Here is a 19745-nt window from a genome sequence, read left to right on the forward strand (position 1 = left end):
GGCAAACGGTGCCACCACAGCCAGGGACACCCTGCCTGTGCCACCGCAGCCAGGGACACCCTGCCTGTCCCCTGTGCGGGCAAACAGTGCCACCGCAGCCAGGGACACCCTGCCTGTCCCACGGCGTGCGGGGCGCCCTCGGCGGGTGATGGAAATCCCGAGCGGCGCCGTGAGTGATTCCGAAAGCGATGGCGGGGTGCGGACGTGGGTGGCAGAGTGGCGGGGTGTGGACGTGGGTGGCACGGCGGAAAGCGGCCGCCCTCTGAGCCGAGCCGAGCTGCTCCTCACTCAGCCAGCCGGGCAGAACCCGCGTGGCTCAGCTGCATCTTCATCCCCCCGGTCAGAAAATGAGATGGGGAAAGGGGAACTAAAGGAAACAGAGGGGAAATGAAGGTTGGGGCACGTGGGGATGCTCATGTCTGTTCTCTGTCCCTCCTGACAGACAGGTTCGGCGGGCGACGCGGTTGATGGACCCAGCAGAAGCCAAATGGAAGAAGGGCCAATTAATTATGTGGAAGAAAGGCGGCTGAAGGAGGGCAGCGGGCTCAGCCTGGTGAATGGGGGCCGGCCGGAGCCGGGGGGTCCCGTGCTGATGGAGCCCAGCGGGTGGTCGCCGGGCCAGCCGCCCGCCGCTGGCAAAGCCCACTTGGAAGACGTCCGGAACCTGGTGGCCTTCTCAGCGGTGGCCGAGGCCGTTTCCTCCTACCGGCTCCCGCCGCCGGCGTCGCCGTCGCTGCTCTACGAGAAGTTCGACTCGGAGATGAGCCGGGGCGGGCTGGGCACGGCGGACGGGGTGCCACGAGGAGAGGACCTGCACGCCCTCAAGGCCGCCCTGGCTTTGGCCAAGCACGGCGTGAAGCCCCCCAACTGCAACTGCGACGGCCCCGAGTGCCCCGACTACCTGGAATGGCTGGAGCAGAAGATCAAGACGGCTCTCAGAGAAGAGCTGGCGTCACCGCGGCCCCGCGCCGCCGCCGTCCCCCCGCCTCCTCCTCCCCCAGAAGGTGCTATCTACCCCCAGCCGGTGCCTGAGGCTGCCGAGCCGTGCCCGCCCGACGGCCTCCCCTTTTCCCAGAGCGCGCTGACCATCGCCAAGGAGAAGAACATCAGCCTGCAGACCGCCATAGCCATCGAGGCCCTGACGCAGCTCTCGGCCGCCCTGCCCCAGCCCGCGGGCGATGGGCAGCCCCCGCCGCCGCCGCCCCCCGCCGTCCCCTTCGGCCCCGGCCCCCTCGGCCCGCCGGGGGCCGCGTGGCGGGGAGGGGACGAGCCCCGCTACCCGCCGGAGCCCGGAGCGGCACCTGAGCCGTTTTTCGGCGCGGCGCCTCCGCGGGGGAACTTCACTTCCACGTGGGGGCTGGAGGCCGAGGGGGCAGCGGGGGCTGGAGACCCCATGGCAGAGCTGGAGCAGCTGCTGGGTAACGCTGACGACTACATCAAGGCGGCTTTCAAGAGACCCGAAGTGACGGCCGGCAAAGCGACAGCCCCCAAAACAGAACCCCCCGAGCGAGCGGCCAGCAAAGAAGCGCCGGGCGGGCCCCGCTTGCCGCCGGCACCTCCAGAGCCCGACCTGCACAAGAAGACTCAGCTGGTCCTGCAGCAGCATCTCCACCACAAGCGCAGCCTCTTCCTCGAGCAAAGCCTGGCAGCAGCAGCGTCAGCGGCACCCCCGGACCGGCCGAGCGGCTGGTGGGCTCCCGGCGCCCCCGCCGCGCCCCCCAAGCCCTTCGAGAAGCAGCCCAAAGAGAAGAAGAAGAAAACGCCGCCCGAAAAGCCCCCGCCGGCCAAACCTCTCCGCAAGCAAGTGCAGATCAAGAAGGCGAAGCAAAAAGACTCGCAGCCGCTCTTCCCTCCCCTGTGGCAGATCAGCCTGGAGGGGTTTCGGGCGCCCGCCGAAGCCCCCGCCGAACCCCCCGCCGAAGAGATGCAAACGGAGCCGCCGCCGCCGCCGCCGGCCTTCCCGCACCAGCCTCTTGCACTACCCCTGCCCTCCGCACGCCCCCCGCCACCAAACCCCCCGGACGGCGCCCCCCCGGCTCCCGACTCTCAGGAAAGGGGCGCCCCCGGGGGGGGCCCCCAAATTCACTCGGCGCTGCCGGCGGGCTCGACTGGCTCGGAGGAAGCGCCGGCTGCCCCCCCGCCGGCCGGCTCGGCTCCCATCATGGTGGATGACAAGCTGGAAGAGCTCATCCGACAATTTGAAGCCGAATTTGGGGAGAATTTCAACCTGCCGCCCCCCGAAACGCCTGCCCCGCTCGGCCCCGGGGCTGCCGAGCTGCCGGGGGGCACAGCACCAGCTCCACAAGGGTCCCCCACCGTGGCCACCACCACCACCATGGCCACCACCACCACCATGGCCACCACCACGGCCACCGCCCCGGCTCCCTGCAGCGCTCCCCAAGCCGGACCCAAAAGCGTCTCTCCAGGGAAGGGGCTGCTGTCAGAGCCACCCTTCACTGCCCGCTCCCCCAAACAGATCAAAATCGAGTCTTCTGGTGCTATCACCGTGGTGTCCACCACGTGTTTTTACTCTGAGGAAAGCCAAAACCCGGACGTGGACGACGTCGACAGAACGCCCACCAAGGACGAGGTGCCGCTGACGCCCACCCTGAGCGGCTTCTTGGAGTCTCCGCTGAAATACCTGGACACGCCGACCAAAAGCCTCCTGGACACCCCTGCCAAGAGGGCACAGGCTGAATTCCCCACCTGTGACTGCGTTGGTGAGCCGGGGAGGGTGGCAGAGGTGGCTTTGCAGGGTGGGGAGGTGACAGAAGCCGTGGCATCGGCAGAGCTCTGGTTTCTGGGCAGGTGAGGCCCTCACGTGGTGAAACCCCGGTGCTGCCGAGCTCCCTTTTGGTTTCTGTCCTCCTCTCTTGTTTTCGCAGTTGGATGGAAGTGGCTGTGTCACCCTGGGGGTGGCACTGGTGGCATTGGCTGTGTCACCCTGGGGGTGGCACTGGTGGCATTGGCTGTGTCACCCTGGGGGTGGCACTGGCTGTGCTGGGGTGGAGGGGTTGGATGAGCAGCAAAACCAAAGGGCTGTTGGGTTTTCCTTCTATTTCACCTTAACCAGCTGAATCCCCATAATCCACGGTGGTCCCAGTGCCCAAACCCACCGAAACTCCCTCTCACCTGGTTATTCTTGGTGTTTTCAGCCAAATTAGCTGTTTCAGGTTGCTTTGAGTAACCCAAACTTTGGTTTGATGCTTGTGTTTATCACTTGCTGCTGGCATGCTGCCTTGTTCACTGGCCAATCCCACCAGGATTCATTGAAAAATCACCAAACTCTTGGATTTGTGAGGTTTTTTTGTGGTTATTTTTGGTGTGCATTGGCTTTGTTAGACTTTGCAGCAAGTGCTGGAGAATTCCTACCCAGTGCTTCCAGTCCACCTCCATCCGAGCGTGGGGAGCTGGATATTCCCTCCCCAATATTTAGCCTGGACCTGTGTGCTCCCCTGGGAGCAGCAGGGTGAGCATTTTGGGGGGCATCCACCCAGAGGATGCCCTGGGCTAAGCACAGGCTGCAATTTATTAGTGGGGCTTATGATAATTTGTTTATTTGCTTGTGAATGGCAGCAGGAATGAGCCCAAACTCCATGGAGAGGAGGGAAAGCTTTCCTGAAGCCACTCAAACCCAGCCTTGGAGTTTGCCAGGAAAGGATTTGTTTAGGGGCTGGGAGAGGGAGGATTCTCCCCCTTCCCCTTCTCTGTTTCCTCAGGGAGAAAGAAATGCAGCAGGAGAGGGCTCGGTGCTTTATTGGGCACCGGAGCTGTTGGAGGCTGGAATAAAATGAGCTTTTTCCAAGCCTCCCATATTGATCCCTGTCTGGACAGCTGCAGGCCAGCTGAGCCCGGCTTTCTCCTCAGCCTGGCTGCCGGCCAGCTGGACATGATGGGAATGAGAATCAGGCTGGTGAGAGAGCAGAGGGATGCAAACACAGAGCAGCCCTGGCCGTGGTGCAGGGCACATCCCAGCTGGTGGCTTTGGAGCACCCCCGTGTGCTTGGGGCATCCATCACATCCCACCCCAGCTCCTAGAAAGGGGCTTGCTGTGTGCAGGGCTGTGTCCCTGTGTCCTTCTCCTGCAGCCCCAGGATGCTCCTGAAGTTCCAGCATCCATCTCCTGTTACTCCAGGATCCTCCTGTAGCTCCAGGATCCTTTCCTTGCAGCCCCAGGATCTTCTCCTTGCAGCCCCCAAGATCCTCCTGTAGCCCAAATCCTTCATCCATAACCCAAATCCTTCTTCCATAACCCAAATCCTTCTCCCATGGCCCAGATCCTTCTCCTGCAGCCCAGATCCTTCTCTCATAGCCCAGATCTTTCTCTCATAGCCCAGATCCTTCTCTCATAGCCCAGATCCTTCTCTCACAGCCCAGATCCTTCTCCTGCAGCCCAGATCCTTCTCCCATAGCCCAGATCCTTCTCTCATAGCCCAAATCTTTCTCCCATAGCCCAGATCCTTCTCCTGCAGCCCAAATCCTTCTCCCATAGCCCAAATCCTTCTCCCAAAGCCCAAATCCTTCTCTCATAGTCCAGATCCTTCTCCTGCAGCCCAGATCCTTCTCTCATAGCCCAAATCCTTCTCCCATAGCCCAAACCCCTGAAGCAGGCAGGAAGAGCCTCCTGCCCCCAAAATCATCCCATGATTTCACTGGCCCATCCAGCTGGGCCAGTGCCCATGAGAGGTTCTGGACAGGAGCCCTGGGTGGGAGCAGGGTGAGGAGGGGGTTTGGGGTCTCCATCTCCCACCCAGCAGAGCAGATTCCCTGCATGGAGCTGTGCTCACTGCCAGGGTGCTTCCAAGGGCTGTGGCTCCTCAGAAGGTTTTTGGGTCCCAAAAAGGGGTGGCTGTCGATGGGTGAGGGTTTCAGTGCTGGCAGAATCTTCCAGAGCAGGGAATGAGGAGTTGCTGTTAACAAACCCTTGATTTTTGGTGCAGAAGAGCTCGGGTTGAGGGGATTTGAGTGTTTGGAATCCTTTGGGGGAGCTGGCAAAGTTGCAAACCCCAAAATCTCCATTCCCCTCCTGTCTCTGCAGAGCAAATCGTGGAGAAGGATGAGGGGCCCTATTACACCCACCTGGGCTCGGGGCCCACCGTGGCCTCCATCAGGGAGCTCATGGAGGAGAGGTAAGAGCCCCTCACTGTGGGGCTGGGGTCCTGTCAGGGGAGTGGGGACTGGAGAGAATGACTGGGGACTTGTGAGAGTGAGCGGGGTCCTGTCAGGGGAGTGGGGATTTGAGAGAATGACTGGGGACTTGTGAGAGTGAGTGGGGTCCTGTCAGGGGAGTGGGGAGAGTGAGCAGGGTCCTGTCAGGGGAGTGGGGACTGGAGAGAATGACTGGGGACTTGTGAGAGTGAGCAGGGTCCTGTCAGGGGAGTGGGGAGAGTGAGCGGGGTCCTGTCAGGGGAGTGGGGAGTGAGTGGGGTCCTGTCAGGGAGTGGGGAGTGAGTGGGGTCCTGTCAGGAGTGGGGAGAGTGAGTGGGGTCCTGTCAGGGGAGTGGGGGGAGTGAGTGGGGTCCTGTCAGGGGAGTGGGGAGAGTGAGTGGGGTCCTGTCAGGGGAGTGGGGACTTGAGAGAATGACTGGGGACTTGTGAGAGTGAGCAGGGTCCTGTCAGGGGAGTGGGGACTGGAGAGAATGACTGGGGACTTGTGAGAGTGAGCAGGGTCCTGTCAGGGAGTGGGGACTGGAGAGAATGACTGGGGACTTGTGAGAGTGAGCGGGGTCCTGTCAGGGAGTGGGGAGAGTGAGTGGGGTCTGTCAGGGAGTGGGGAGAGTGAGTGGGGTCCTGTCAGGGAGTGGGGAGAGTGAGTGGGTACTGTCAGGGACTTGTGGAGTGAGGGGGTCCTGTCAGGGAGTGGGGAGTGAGCAGGGTCCTGTCAGGGAGTGGGGAGTGAGCAGGGTCCTGTCAGGGGAGTGGGGACTGGAGAGAATGACTGGGGACTTGTGAGAGTGAGCGGGGTCCTGTCAGGGGAGTGGGGAGTGAGTGGGGTCCTGTCAGGGAGTGGGGAGAGTGAGCAGGGTCCTGTCAGGGAGTGGGAGTGGGGGACTTGGAGAGATGACTGGGGACTTGTGAGAGTGAGCAGGGTCCTGTCAGGGAGTGGGGAGGAGAGGCCTGTCAGGGGATGGGAGAGTGAGCAGGGTCCTGTCAGGGAGTGGGAGTGAGTGGGGTCTGTCAGGGGAGTGGGAGAGTGAGCAGGGTCCTGTCAGGGAGTGGGGAGAGTGAGCAGGGTCCTGTCAGGGAGTGGGGATTTGAGAGAATGACTGGGGATTTGTGAGAGTGAGCAGGGTCCTGTCAGGGGAGTGGGGAGAGTGAGTGGGGTCCTGTCAGGGGAGTGGGGATTTGTGGGGGTGCCTTGGGGGTCCCGAGGGGCCCCTGCAGGCCGGTGGGACTGTGTGTGGCCGTGCCCTGGCAGGTATGGTGAGAAGGGCAAGGCCATCCGCATCGAGAAGGTCATCTACACGGGCAAGGAGGGCAAGAGCTCCCGGGGCTGCCCCATCGCCAAGTGGGTGAGTGCCTCTCGTCCCCTCTGTGCCCCTCGGGGCTCCCCACGTTTGGCCCTGGGGATGGCGTGGCCAGAGCCAGCAGCTCCCCCAGACTGCCAGAATCCATGGGAACATGCCCAGCTCTGCCCTCCACACCCCACGGGGCACTGGGGAAGGCATGCAGGGCATAGCCCACATCCTTCTGCCATAGCCCAGATCCTTCTCCTGCAGCCCAGATCCTCCTCCTGTAGCCCAAACCCTTCTCCCGTACCCCTAATTCTTCTCCTGTAGCCCAAATCCTTCTGCCATAGCCCAGATCCTTGTCCTGTAGTCCAAATCCTTCTCCTGTAGCCCAAATCCTCCTGTACCCCAAATCCTTCTCCTGTAGCCCAAATCCTCCTGTACCCCAAATCCTTCTCCTGCAGCCCAAATCCTCCTGTACCCCAAATCCTTCTCCTGTAGCCCAAATCCTCCTGTACCCCAAATCCTTCTCCTGTAGCCCAAATCCTTCTCCCGTACCCCTAATTCTTCTCCTGTAGCCCAAATCCTCCTGTAGCCCAGACCCTTCTCCTGTACCCCAAATCCTCCTGTACCCCAAATCCTTCTCCTGTAGCCCAAACCCTTCTCCCGTACCCCTAATTCTTCTCCTGTAGCCCAAATCCTTCTGCCATAGCCCAGATCCTTCTCCTGTAGCCCAAATCCTCCTGTACCCCAAATCCTTCTCCTGCAGCCCAAATCCTCCTGTACCCCAAATCCTTCTCCTGTACCCCAAATCCTCCTGTACCCCAAATCCTTCTCCTGTAGCCCAAACCCTTCTCTGTACCCCCCCTTATCCTCCTGCCTCTCCCCCCTGCAGCAGCAGCTCCTTCCTGGCCCAGCCAGCTCAGGGCACCCCAGGATTTGTGCGATTCCCCATCCCGGGAGGTCTGACCCAGCCTCTCTCATTCCAGGTGATCCGCAGACACAACCAGGAGGAGAAGCTGCTGTGCCTGGTGCGGCACCGCGCCGGCCACCACTGCCAGAACGCCGTCATCATCATCCTCATCCTGGCCTGGGAGGGCATCCCCCGCACGCTGGGGGACACGCTCTACCAGGAGCTCACCGACACCCTCACCAAGTACGGCAACCCCACCAGCCGCCGCTGCGGCCTCAACGACGAGTGAGTGCCACCGGAGGGGGATGTGGGCTATGGGAATGGGGTAGGGGATATGGGGTATGGGAATGGGATATGGGGTATGGGGTATGGGATATGGGGTATGGGAATGGGATATGGGATATGGGGTATGGGAATGGGGTATGGGAATGGGATATGGGGTATGGGATATGGGGTATGGGAATGGGGTATGGGAATGGGGTAGGGGATATGGGATATGGGGTATGGGATATGGGATATGGGAATGGGATATGGGGTACGGGAATGGGATATGGAGTATGGGATATGGGGTATGGGATATGGGATATGGGATATGGGGTATGGGATATGGGGTATGGGATATGGGGTATGGGAATGGGGTAGGGGATATGGGGTACGGGAATGGGATATGGGGTATGGGAATGGGATATGGGGTATGGGATATGGGATATGGGATATGGGGTATGGGATATGGGATATGGGATATGGGATATGGGATATGGGATATGGGGTATGGGGTACGGGAATGGGGTGCAGGATATGGGGTGCAGGATATGGGATATGGGATATGGGGTACGGGATATGGGGTACAGGAATGGGATATGGGATATGGGAGGGGATATGGGGTATGGGGTATGGGATATGGGATATGGGATATGGGGTATGGGATATGGGATATGGGGTATGGGATATGGAGTATGGGAATGGGATATGGGGTATGGGGTATGGGATATGGGATATGGGATATGGGATATGGGATATGGGATATGGGATATGGGATATGGGGTATGGGATATGGGGTATGGGAATGGGATATGGGGTATGGGAATGGGATATGGGATATGGGATATGGGGTATGGGAATGGGATATGGGATATGGGATATGGGGTACAGGAATGGGATATGGGGTATGGGAATGGGATATGGGATATGGGGTATGGGAATGGGGTATGGGATATGGGGTACGGGAATGGGATATGGGGTATGGGATATGGGGTATGGGAATGGGATATGGGATATGGGATATGGGATATGGGGTATGGGATATGGGGTATGGGGTATGGGATATGGGATATGGGGTATGGGACATTATGGGATATGGGTTATGGGGTATGGGATATGGGGTACAGGATATGGGGTATGGGATATGGGGTACGGGAATGGGATACAGGATATGGGGTGCAGGATATGGGATATGGGATATGGGGTACAGGATATGGGGTATGGGAATGGATACAGGAATGGGATATGGGATATGGGGTATGGGAATGGGATACAGGAATGGGATATGGGATATGGGATATGGGGTATGGGATATGGGGTACGGGATATGGGGTATGGGATATGGGGTATGGGATATGGGGTATGGGATATGGGGTACGGGAATGGGGTACAGGATATGGGGTGCAGGATATGGGATATGGGGTACGGGATATGGGATATGGGGTATGGGATATGGGATATGGGATATGGGATATGGGGTATGGGATATGGGATATGGGGTATGAGATATGGGGTATGGTATATAGGGTATCGTATATGGGGTACAGGAATGGGATACAGGAATGGTATACGGGATACGGAGTATGGGATATGGGGTATGGGATATAGGGTACAGGAATGGGGTACAAGAATGGGGTACAGGGTATGGGGTAGGGGAATGGGGTACAGGAATGAGGTACAGGAATAGGGTATGGGATATGGGGTACAGGATATGGGGTACAGGATACAGGGTGTGAGATATGGGGTACAGAAATGACATATGGGAATGGGGTACAGGAATGGGATGTGAGAATGGGGTATGGGAATGGGGTGTAGGTACGGGATGTAGGATCTGGATGCAGGATCTGGATGCAGGAATGGGGTACAGGAATGGGATGTGAGAATGGGGTATGGGAATGGGGTGTAGGTACGGGATGTAGGATCTGGATGCAGGAACAGGATGCAGGAATGGGATGCAGGAATTGGGTGCAGGAATGGGATGTGAGAATGGGACGCAGGGAGTGGGCTGGGGGCTCCCTCCCGTTGCCAGAGCTGCCGTCACCGCGCGGCACCGGCAGCTGACGCTCCCGCACCGTGTCCCCCCCAGCCGGACCTGCGCGTGCCAGGGCAAGGACCCCAACACCTGCGGTGCCTCCTTCTCCTTCGGCTGCTCCTGGAGCATGTACTTCAACGGCTGCAAATACGCCCGCAGCAAAACTCCCCGCAAGTTCAGGCTGGTGGGAGACAACCCCAAAGAGGTGGGTGATGGAGGTGGAGCAGGGGCGGCGGTTTGGAGCTCCTTTCCTGTCAGGACTCTGGAAATAGGATTCCTTGAGGGGTTTTTTAAAGGGCTAGAGATGAGGAAAGGAAAAGTGGCAGGAATGGGGCCTCTAGAAATCCCAGAGGACAGCGAGGCTGGAGCTTGAGTGGCCAAATCCTCACGAGGAATTTAAGCCACGTGCTTTGTGGTGTGGTGGATATCATGGGGAGGGTTGGCTGCCGTGTGGTGTCTGTGGGCTCTGTCCCCGGTTCCATCCCTGCTGCCAAAAGCCCTGGGTGGCATCCTCCTCCTTTCCCTACCACAGGAAGAGCTGCTCCGGAGAAGCTTTCAGGACTTGGCCACCGAGGTTGCTCCGCTTTACAAGAGGCTGGCGCCGCAAGCCTACCAAAACCAGGTCCTGCTCATCCCACCCTTGGCACGCACGGCTGGGTTGGCTGTGGGGTGCTGCTCTTGGGGGATTGTGGGTGACCAGCTCCTCCTCCCACAGGTCACCAACGAGGATGTAGCCATCGACTGCCGGCTGGGCTTGAAGGAGGGGAGGCCGTTCTCGGGGGTGACGGCGTGCATGGACTTCTGTGCTCACGCTCACAAGGACCAGCACAACCTCTACAACGGCTGCACCGTGGTAAGCAGGCGCCTGGCAGGGCTTTTCGAGGGGCTCCCCTCTAATTTGGGATGCTCCTTTTTGAGGGGCTCCATCCCCAGTTGTGCCACCCTCGTGACTCCAGGTGTTTGGTGTGGGCACACCTCACATGAGCTGCTCAGGTCTAACAGGGACCAGCATCTACTTTTGTCCAACACAAATCCCATGGCAGATTTCCAAATATCAGGCTGGGGGGATGCCAGGCTGCTGTGGTTTCATGTCAATGTGGGGAAGAAGTGGGAGGTTTGGCTCATCCAGCACAGGCCACATCCATCAGCGTCCCACTGACAGCACCTGCTCTGGCCAGGTCTGCACGCTGACGAAGGAAGACAATCGTGTGGTGGGGAAAATCCCCGAAGATGAGCAGCTGCACGTCCTCCCCCTCTACAAGATGTCCAGCACGGATGAGTTTGGCAGCGAGGAGAACCAAAACGCCAAGGTGGGCAGCGGGGCCATCCAGGTGCTCACGTCCTTCCCCCGCGAGGTCCGCAAGCTGCCCGAGCCCGCCAAGTCCTGCCGGCAGCGGCAGCTGGAGGCCAGGAGAGCTGCTGCCGAGAGGAAGAAGCTGCAGAAGGAGAAGCTGATGACGCCAGAGAAGATCAAGCAGGAAGCGCTCGAGCTCCCCACGCTCCAGCCCAATGCAGGTAACGGGGGCAGAGGTGAGGTCCTGCCACCCCGAGCCGCCCGGAAAGCGCGTGAGGGGATGGGGATGGGGTTGGGGACTTATTTTGGGATGCTGTGTTGTGGTGCTGGATGGCACCTCTGTGCCACCTGGGTTTTTGTGAAGGTGTGAATCGATGCCGGCGCACCAGGTGATGGCAGGTGACGCCAACCTGGGCAAACCCATCACCGTGGGATTTCTGAGTCTGGCCGACCGTTTTGGGGTCCTGGCTCCCCTCCGGTGGCTCCCTCGGCCGGCGGGTCACGGGGGCTGTGTGTGCTGTCCCGCAGGTATGGCGTTGAAAGGCGGGATACCCCCGCAGCCGCTGAAACCTTCCATCAAGGTGGAACCCCAGAGCCATTACAACGCCTTCAAGTACAACGGCAACGCCGTGGTGGAGAGCTACTCGGTGCTGGGCAGCTGCCGGCCCTCCGACCCGTACAGCATGAACAGTGTTTACTCTTACCATTCCTACTATGCACAGCCCAATCTGCCTTCCGTGAACGGGTTTCACTCCAAGTTCGCGCTTCCCTCCTTCGGGTATTACGGCTTTTCCAGCAACCACGTGTTCCCCTCGCAGTTTCTCAATTACGGGGCGCCCGAGAGGAGCGGGAGCAGCTGGGTCAGCAACGGCTACGAGAAGAAGCCGGACGTCTCGGCGCTGCAGGAGAACCTCAGCCACCCCTACGGGAACAGCAGCTTCCCCGAGCCCATCCCGCACGGCGTGCGGAGCAAAAACCATCACCAGCGCACCTACGAGCGAGCCAACCGCTACGCCAGCCAGCAGAAAGCGGCGGCGGCAGCGGCCGGGGCGCACAGGACTAGCTCGGGCTCGGAGGAGGCGCCGGCGTTTGCACAGAACTGTTTCGGCAGCCGGCCCATCAAGCAGGAGCCTCCGGACCCCCCGCCCGCCATCGAGCCCCTTCCCAGCCCTGCGGCCGCGCCCGGCGCTGCTTTAACGCTGCCGGCCGTCCCCGCGCACGGCACGGCGCCGGAGCAGCGCTGGAGCCCCTTCAAGGCGTCCCCCGAGAGGACTAGCACGGCCGAGGGCTCGTGGGGCGCGCTGGCGCCGGGCTCGGCCGGGCGGGAGAAGCCGAGCGCCTTCGACGCCGCCGCCGCGCGCCCGCCGCCGCCGGAGAAGCAATGGCCCAACGTCCTGGCGGGAGAGCCGGCGGCGGCGGCGCACGGCTCGGGCTTGCTGCCGAAACCGTGGAGCCCCTGCAAGCTGGGGGAGCCGGCGCTGGCGGGCACGGGCAGCCCGGGCCTGCTGGGGTCGCTGGGGTTCAGCTCGGCTCTGCCGGGGCTCCCCGGCTTCCCCGAGGAGCCGTGGGGCTCCGTGAAGGTGGAGGAGCGCAGGACGCCGGCGCCCAGCCCGGGGCTGGCGGAGAAGCCGTGGGAGGCAGCGGTGGGTGAGAAGGGGGTGGCAGGGCCCCGCCAGGAGAAGACGTGGGACCCCTTTGGGCTGGAGGAGGATCTGCCGGAGAAGGCGGTGAAGGAGGAAGAGGAAGAGGAGGAGGAAGAAGAGGAGGAAGAGGAAGAGGAATGGTCGGACAGCGAGCACAACTTCCTGGACGAGAACATCGGCGGCGTGGCCGTGGCGCCCGCCCACGGCTCCATCCTCATCGAGTGCGCCCGCCGCGAGCTGCACGCCACCACGCCGCTGAAGAAACCCAACCGCTGCCACCCCACCCGCATCTCCCTCGTCTTCTACCAACACAAGAACTTGAACCAGCCCAACCACGGCCTGGCGCTGTGGGAGGCCAAGGTGAAGCAGCTGGCGGAGCGGGCTCGGGCCCGGCAGGAGGAGGCGGCGCGTCTGGGGCTGCCGCCGGACGCCAAAGCCTTTGCCAAGAAGCGCAAGTGGGGCGGCGCGTTGGCCACCGAGGCGCCCAGCAAGGAGAGGAGGGACTCGGTGCCCACGCGGCAGGCGGTGGCCATCCCCACCAACTCCGCCATCACCGTGTCCTCCTACGCCTACACCAAGGTGACGGGCCCCTACAGCCGCTGGATCTGAGAGCGAGGCGACCGCCATGGCCCCATCTTACCTCAACCCTCGGCAGCGCCGCGGCCCGGCGTTGCTTCGTGGTGCTTTCTCCTCGGGCAGAAGGGGGAGAAGAAAACAAAAGTAAATAGACGAAACCGAAGCGAAACACAGCAACCACAAAAATTAGAAAAAAAAAAAATCCAACCCATAGGAAACGAACCCAACGCGCGCGCTCGGGAGCAGCGGAGCTCACGCCGTCGGAGAGCTGCGCCCGGCGAGGAGTTGGCAAAGCAAGCTAAACTTGGTTCAAAAACCCAAGAGGAACGATGCTGTTTGATGATTTTAGGTAATCTCATATTTATATCTCCATGTTTTTTAATCTAGCCTCGGATGAATTTCCTAGCGACCTTGCGCAAGGAGAGGTTTTTAATTCTACTTAAAATGGCCTGTTTGTTGGGTTTGATTTTATTTTATTTTTTACTCCGATGACAACGACGAAGCCGATCTTCGAAAGAGAAGCCAACATTGAAAAACCACCCTAATCATGAATCCAAACCAACCTGAACACCAAACCAGCTCAAAGGCAAGAGGTGACTCCCTCCATCCCCTCCACACGAGGGCTGGTGGGACCGCGTGCTTTACCGTCAGCGCGACACGCTGAACATCCAATTATTTTTATTGCAAGGACCTAAAAACACCAATTCTGCAGCTCGAGGAGACGTTTCTCACAGCAACGGGAGCTCCGGCGGGGTCGGCTCTGCCGCCGCCGAGCAAAGCCGGCGTCGCTCCTGGCGCCGGACACCTCAGGACACGTCCGGGCCGGGGGGCGCCGCTGCCGAGGGGCCGAGCTCGGGCTCGGACTTGGGGCTCCTTTTTGCCCACGGCCTCCGGGGCGAGCGGCAGCGGCGGCGGCGTCTCCGTAAGAGCCGACGGGACAAAAACAGAAAAAAAAAAAAAAAGAAAAAAAAAATAATTTACAAAGAACAGGAAAAAAAAAACACACAAACCAACCCCAAACTGTGAATAGCGAGTGTTGCTCTCTGTACATCACTGTTGCTAAAGTCTGGTGCTTTCCGTCTCCGGGGGACTTTCTCTCCGTGCAAGCGGCTCTGGGAAGAGCGAATCCCAAGACTTGGCTGGCCAAAACCCCGCCGGGTCCGCCTTCCCCTGCCGGTGCCGGCGAGCCGCGGCCAGCGCCGCCGGGGCTCGGTGCTCTTTCCTGTCCCCGGGTGCCATCCCTCCTCCTTCCTACGGATCACCGTTCTTCCCTCAAAACACAAAACAAAAACCCCAACCCAACCAAGAACCCAGCAACGACGACAACCGCGTGGTGCTTTTGGAACACTCTCAGTCGAGGCTTCCTTCCCGCCCGGCGCCGGGACGGACGGACGGAGCGCGGCCGAGCTGCCCCCGCGGTGTGACCGGGGCCGGGGGCGGCATCCCCGGGCGGGGTCGTTGCTTTTGCACTTTGTGGTGCCTTTTGGAGAGCCAGCGAGGCAGCGCCGACGCCGTCGCCGTGCGGGATCACCTCGTGTTTTACCGTCACCCTCCTTCCTTCCCCGCCCCGACCTCGCGCACGGGCACGGATCAGCAGGATCTCGGTAAAACAGCCTGAACATTGACGTGGTCTGATTTTAAACCTGTAAATAGGGAAAGGAAATTTTTTTAAAAGCACTTTCACCTAGATTTAAAAAAAAAAAAAAAGGAAAAAAAAAAAAAAGAATGAAAGCAAAACTTAAAAAAGCAAACAACTCCCCCTCTGTCCTCTCCCCCCACTCCCCCCCAACTTGAAGCAGTATGTTTTAAACAAGATTATCGTGGGAGAACTGTAAATACTGGCAGAATATTTAACATGCTTTGTCCGTCCTTCATCATTAATGATTTTTTTTTTTTTTTTTTTGTTTTTTTGTTTTTTTGTTCATTCTTTAACCGCAATCTGTAAAGCCGCGTATATTTGACAAGGAAACTCAACGAGCTATTCCCCGCTTTTCTTAGGAATACCCAATAGCATATCAGGATTGTAAGAGTCAGATTTTCGGGGACCCGCCGCTGCACGGCCGCGCTTCGGGGGCGCGGCGGGGCCGGGTTCGGGTGCCGGCCCCGCTGTTGTCGCTCACCCGGGCTCTGTGGCCGGCGTGCCGGGGGTGCCTTGGAGGGGAAGGCGATGCTCCGTGGAACCTGTCTAAGTCCTGCTTCCTCAGAGGATTTTCGGTGCAGGGAGAGGGGTTGGGGTCGGTGCGGTTGAGCCCGGGAGAGCGCGGAGCTGCCGGCGCCGCGGGTCGGGGAGCGAGAACTGCTGCAGTCTCAACGTTTTTACACTACATTAACTTTGTCTAACCTACCTCAACTCTCAGTCATTTACGAATCCGCACGCTTCAGACTTCTACACAAACTCGAAATCTATGCACAGCTCTTTACCCCTTGCTGCTGAGAGGCTGTTTCCAAGCAAAATCTTTTTTTCCCTTTACCCGTCCCGGCGGCGGCCGCGCTCGTCCCGCCCGTGCCGAGGCCGCGGAGCTCGGAGGGGAGGGATGTTTTTAACGAGTGGGATGTGGGGACCTGGTTTTGCAGCAGGTCGTGGCCACAATGGTGCTAGAACAAGAGCCGTGGTGGAAACCCCAGGGAGGGCTCGGCGCGGGGAGCCCCCACCGGCTCCTCCGTCCCGCTTTGGTTTTTCTGGCCGCGGTGGCTTCGCCTCGGGCAGCAAACGAGGGATGCAATTTGGGTCCCCCTCCATCTCGATGCTCTCGGGATGAGGCACGGGAAGGAGAAGGAAACCAGAATCCCTGAGGTGCCTCAATTGCTGATTTTTCCTTTTAATACTGGAGTACGCTTTGTGGGCTCTATAAGGCATATTTTTATTAAATGAAATCTTGTAATACAAACGGTGCTATGGTGTTTTAACAAACTGTATCACGCTTCTGCCTGATTCCATCTCGCTGAGGTGCTACTAATGTATATATCAAATTAAGGAACCAAGATTAAAAAAAAAAAAAAAACAAAAAAAAAAAAATACAAAATTTAAGCAATGTCGTTGAGAAGGAAGTTTACCTTTCCGGAGCGACAGCTCGAGGCGTGCCGGGAGCCGGTTGGGTTTATGCAAACCGAAAGAGGCGCCGCGTCCGAGGCGGGGTCGTGGTGGAGCCGTTCCCTGCGGGTCCCAGGATGAGGTGCTGGAGGTGATGTCCAGGGGCAGGGCTCGGCCAGGGGTCCACAGGGCTCGGACACGTGTGTGGTCATGGTGCTGGCCAGGGGTGTGGTCATGGTGCTTGGCCACTAGTGTGTACAGTGTGTGGACAAGTGCTGGCCAAGTTTTGGTGCTCAAGGTGCTCCAGGTGTGTGGTCATGGTGCTTGGCCATAGTGCCTGGACAGGTGTGTGGTCATCATGCTTGGAGAGGGTGCTCAGCCAGGTGTTTGGTCATGGTGCTTGGCCAGGTGTGTGGTCATGGTGCTTGGACAGAGTTCTTGGCCAAGTTTGTGGTCATGGTGCTCGGCCAGGTGTGTGGTCATGGTGCCTGGACAGGTGTGTGGTCATCAAACAGGGTGCTCGGCCAGGTGTGTGGTCATGGTGCTATGTGTGCAGTGCCTGGCCAGGTTGTGGTCATGGTGCTCAGGCGCTCAGCGCTTGGTCAGGTGCTTGGACAGTGGCTTGGCCAAAGTGGGTCATGGTGCTCAGCCGGTGTGGTCAGTGCTCGGACAGGTCTGGTCTGTGCTGGAGGTGTGTGGACTGGTGCTCAGGAACAGTGCTCGGCCATTCCTTGTGGACATGGTGCTCGGACATGGTGCTCAGTGCGGTGCTCGGGTGTGGTGCTTGGACATGGTGCTTGGCCATGTGCTGGCCACACATGATGGAGTGGTGCTCAGCAGGTGTTTGGACAGGGGTTGGACCATGGTGTGGTCCAGTGCTTGGCCATTCATGTATGGACTGCGCACTTGCAGTTGTGGTCATGGTGCTTGGACAGCCTTGGACATGGTGTTCGGTCACAGTGCTTGGCCATAGTGATGGACGTGGTGCTGACCTCGGTGTGCTTGGCACAGGTGCATGGACAAGCGTCATAGGACTGGTGCTCAGACGTGTGGCCATTCTGTGGACATGGTGCTGTGATGGTGCTGTGCGGTGCTTGGACATGGTGCTTGGGCACGGTGCTTGCGTGGTGCTCGGACAGTCTTGTGTGTGGTCCGAGTGCTTGCCCACATGCTGGACATGGTGCATGACTGTCGGACAGTTGGACATGGTGCTTTGTCCCAGTGCTTGGCCACACATGATGGACGTGGGTATGTGTTGGACGGGTGCTTGGACCCAGTCGTCGGACATGGTCTCGACGTGGTGGGACATGGGCATGTGTTGTGCTTGGTTGGTCAGGACCCTGCTCATGGCACGGGTGCTCAGCTGTGGTGTGTGGACATGACGTGTGGACAGTGCTTGACCGCAGTGCTCGGACATGGTGCATGGACATGGTGCTCGGGCACGGTGCTCAGCCATGCCACCATGGACGTGGTGCTCGGACATGGTGCTCAGCCATGCCACCATGGACGTGGTGCTCGGACATGGTGCTCAGACATGATGTGTGGACAGTGCTTGACCACAGTGCTCGGACATGGTTCTCGGACATGGTGCATGGACATGGTGCTCGGGCATGGTGCTCAGCCATGCCACCATGGACGTGGTGCTCGGACATGGTGCTCAGACATGATGTGTGGACATGGTGCTCAGCCAGGGTGCTTGGACATGGTGCTTGGACCTGGTGCTCGGACATTGGTTCTTGGACATTGGTGCTCGGACATGCTGGGTGGACATGATGCTTGGACATGGTGAGTGGACATTGGTGCTTGGCCATGCACTGTGGACGTGGTGCTCGGACATGGGTGGACACTGTGCTCAGACGTGGCACATGGACACGGGTGCTCTGCTTGGTGCTTGGACTTGGTGCTTGGCCGTGGCTCCTGGAGCCGTGCTCTGCCGTGGTGCTTGGACACGGCCCATGGTGCTCGGCCACGATGTGATTTGACCACGTGTTGTGGACACGGTGCTTGAGCGTGGTGCTCGATGGTGGTGCTCGGGTGTGGACGCGGCGCTTGGCCACACACCCCGGACACGGTGCTCGGACACCGTGCTCGGCCACAATGTGCGGGCGTGGGGCTGAGCTGGGGTGTGTGGGCACAGCGCTCGGCCAAGGGGCTTGGACACGTGGGCTTGGCGTGTGGGCATGGTGGTTGGGCATGGAGCATGGACATGATGGTTGGGCACAGAGTATGGACATGGTGCTCAGACACAGAGCATGGACATCATGGTTGGGCGCAGAGCATGGACATGATGCTCAGACATGGAGCATGGACATGGTGGTTGGGCACAGAGCATGGGCGTGCTCAGACATGGAGCGTGGACATGATGGTTGGGCACAGAGCATGGACATGGTGGTTGCCCAGAGCATGGACACGGTGGTTGGGCACAGAGCATGGACACGGTGGTTGCCCAGAGCATGGACGCAGTGGTTGGGCACAGAGCATGGACACGGTGGTTGGGCATGGAGCATGGACATGGTGGTTGGGCACAGAGCATGGGCATGGTGGTTGCCCAAAGCATGGACAAAGTGGTTGGGCACAGAGCATGGATGCAGTTTTTGGGCATGGAGCATGGACACGGTGGTTGCCCAGAGCATGGACACGGTGGTTGGGCACCCCCATGGCACCGCTTGGCCAAGCTCAGTCCTGGTGCTGTTCCCCTTCAGCACCAACCTTGAGGAACCAACCCTGTGCTCCTGGTGCTCAGCACTGCGCCAGCACCACGTCCATCCTGTGTCCATCCCGTGTCCATCCCAGCATCCATCACTGTGTCCATCCCATGTCCATCCTGTGTCCATCCCGTGTCCATCACAGCATCCATCACTGTGTCCATCCCATGTCCAGCCTGTGTCCCTCCTGTGTTCATCACTCTGTCCATCCCATGTCCATCACCATGTCCATCACAGCATCCATCACTGTGTCCATCCCATGTCCATCCTGTGTCCATCCCGTGTCCATCCCATGCCCATCCCGTGTCCATCCCATGTCCAGCCGTGTCCAGCCCTGTCCAGGCCCCCGCAGCTCCTCGCTCTCACCCCCTCCCGCCTCCCCCCAGCTCCTCCTGCCTCTTTCTTTTCCCCCTTCCCCTTTTTTTGGGTTGATTTTCCTTTTTTTGGGGTTTCTTGGTGCTACTTCCCCCCCGCGCCCCCCGCAGATACCTCAGCCCCAGCCCCGGGTGCCGCCCGTCCGGGATCAGGGATCCTCTCCCGCATCTCCAGGATCCTTTCCGGGATCCTTTCCCGCACCTCTGGCTCCTCTCCTGAATTTCTGGGATCCAGGATCGTCTCCATTTTCCCTCCTTTTCCCTTTCCCGCCCGGGTTTTCCCCATTTCTGCGCCTCCTTCAGGGATTTTCGACCCCGCCGCAATTTCCTCATTTGGGTTCTGGGAGCCAGGAGGGGTTTTGGGTCAGTGGGATTTTTTATTTTGGAAATGTTATTTTATTTTATTTCATTTGGAATTTTTTTAATTCAATTTTTTTTATTTTATTTTGGAAATTCTATTTTATTTT

At 59.3% G+C, this 19745-nt stretch overlaps 1 protein-coding gene across 1 annotated transcript; it reads left to right on the forward strand.

Annotated features, from left to right (window-relative positions):
- Positions 1 to 443: 443 nt before the first annotated feature.
- TET3 (tet methylcytosine dioxygenase 3) lies at positions 444 to 16435 on the forward strand. Its single transcript, XM_064731234.1, has 9 exons — positions 444 to 2720; positions 5039 to 5129; positions 6419 to 6512; positions 7439 to 7647; positions 9710 to 9860; positions 10188 to 10277; positions 10371 to 10508; positions 10834 to 11170; positions 11478 to 16435. The coding sequence occupies exons 1-9, from the start codon at positions 488 to 490 to the stop codon at positions 13199 to 13201; spliced, it is 5067 nt and encodes a 1688-aa protein (XP_064587304.1). The 5' UTR covers positions 444 to 487; the 3' UTR covers positions 13202 to 16435.
- Positions 16436 to 19745: the final 3310 nt, after the last annotated feature.

Source organism: Zonotrichia leucophrys, chromosome 22 (assembly GCF_028769735.1).
Source record: "Zonotrichia leucophrys gambelii isolate GWCS_2022_RI chromosome 22, RI_Zleu_2.0, whole genome shotgun sequence".
NCBI classification, from domain to species: domain Eukaryota; kingdom Metazoa; phylum Chordata; class Aves; order Passeriformes; family Passerellidae; genus Zonotrichia; species Zonotrichia leucophrys.

Coding starts and splice junctions, on each gene's coding strand:
- TET3 (XM_064731234.1), top strand. CDS start 488: ATGGAAGAAGGGCCAATTAATTATGTGGAAGAAAGGCGGCTGAAGGAG. Junction 2,721..5,038: donor CCCCACCTGTGACTGCGTTG/GTGAGCCGGGGA, acceptor CTGTCTCTGCAG/AGCAAATCGTGGAGAAGGAT. Junction 10,278..10,370: donor CGCAAGCCTACCAAAACCAG/GTCCTGCTCATC, acceptor CTCCTCCCACAG/GTCACCAACGAGGATGTAGC.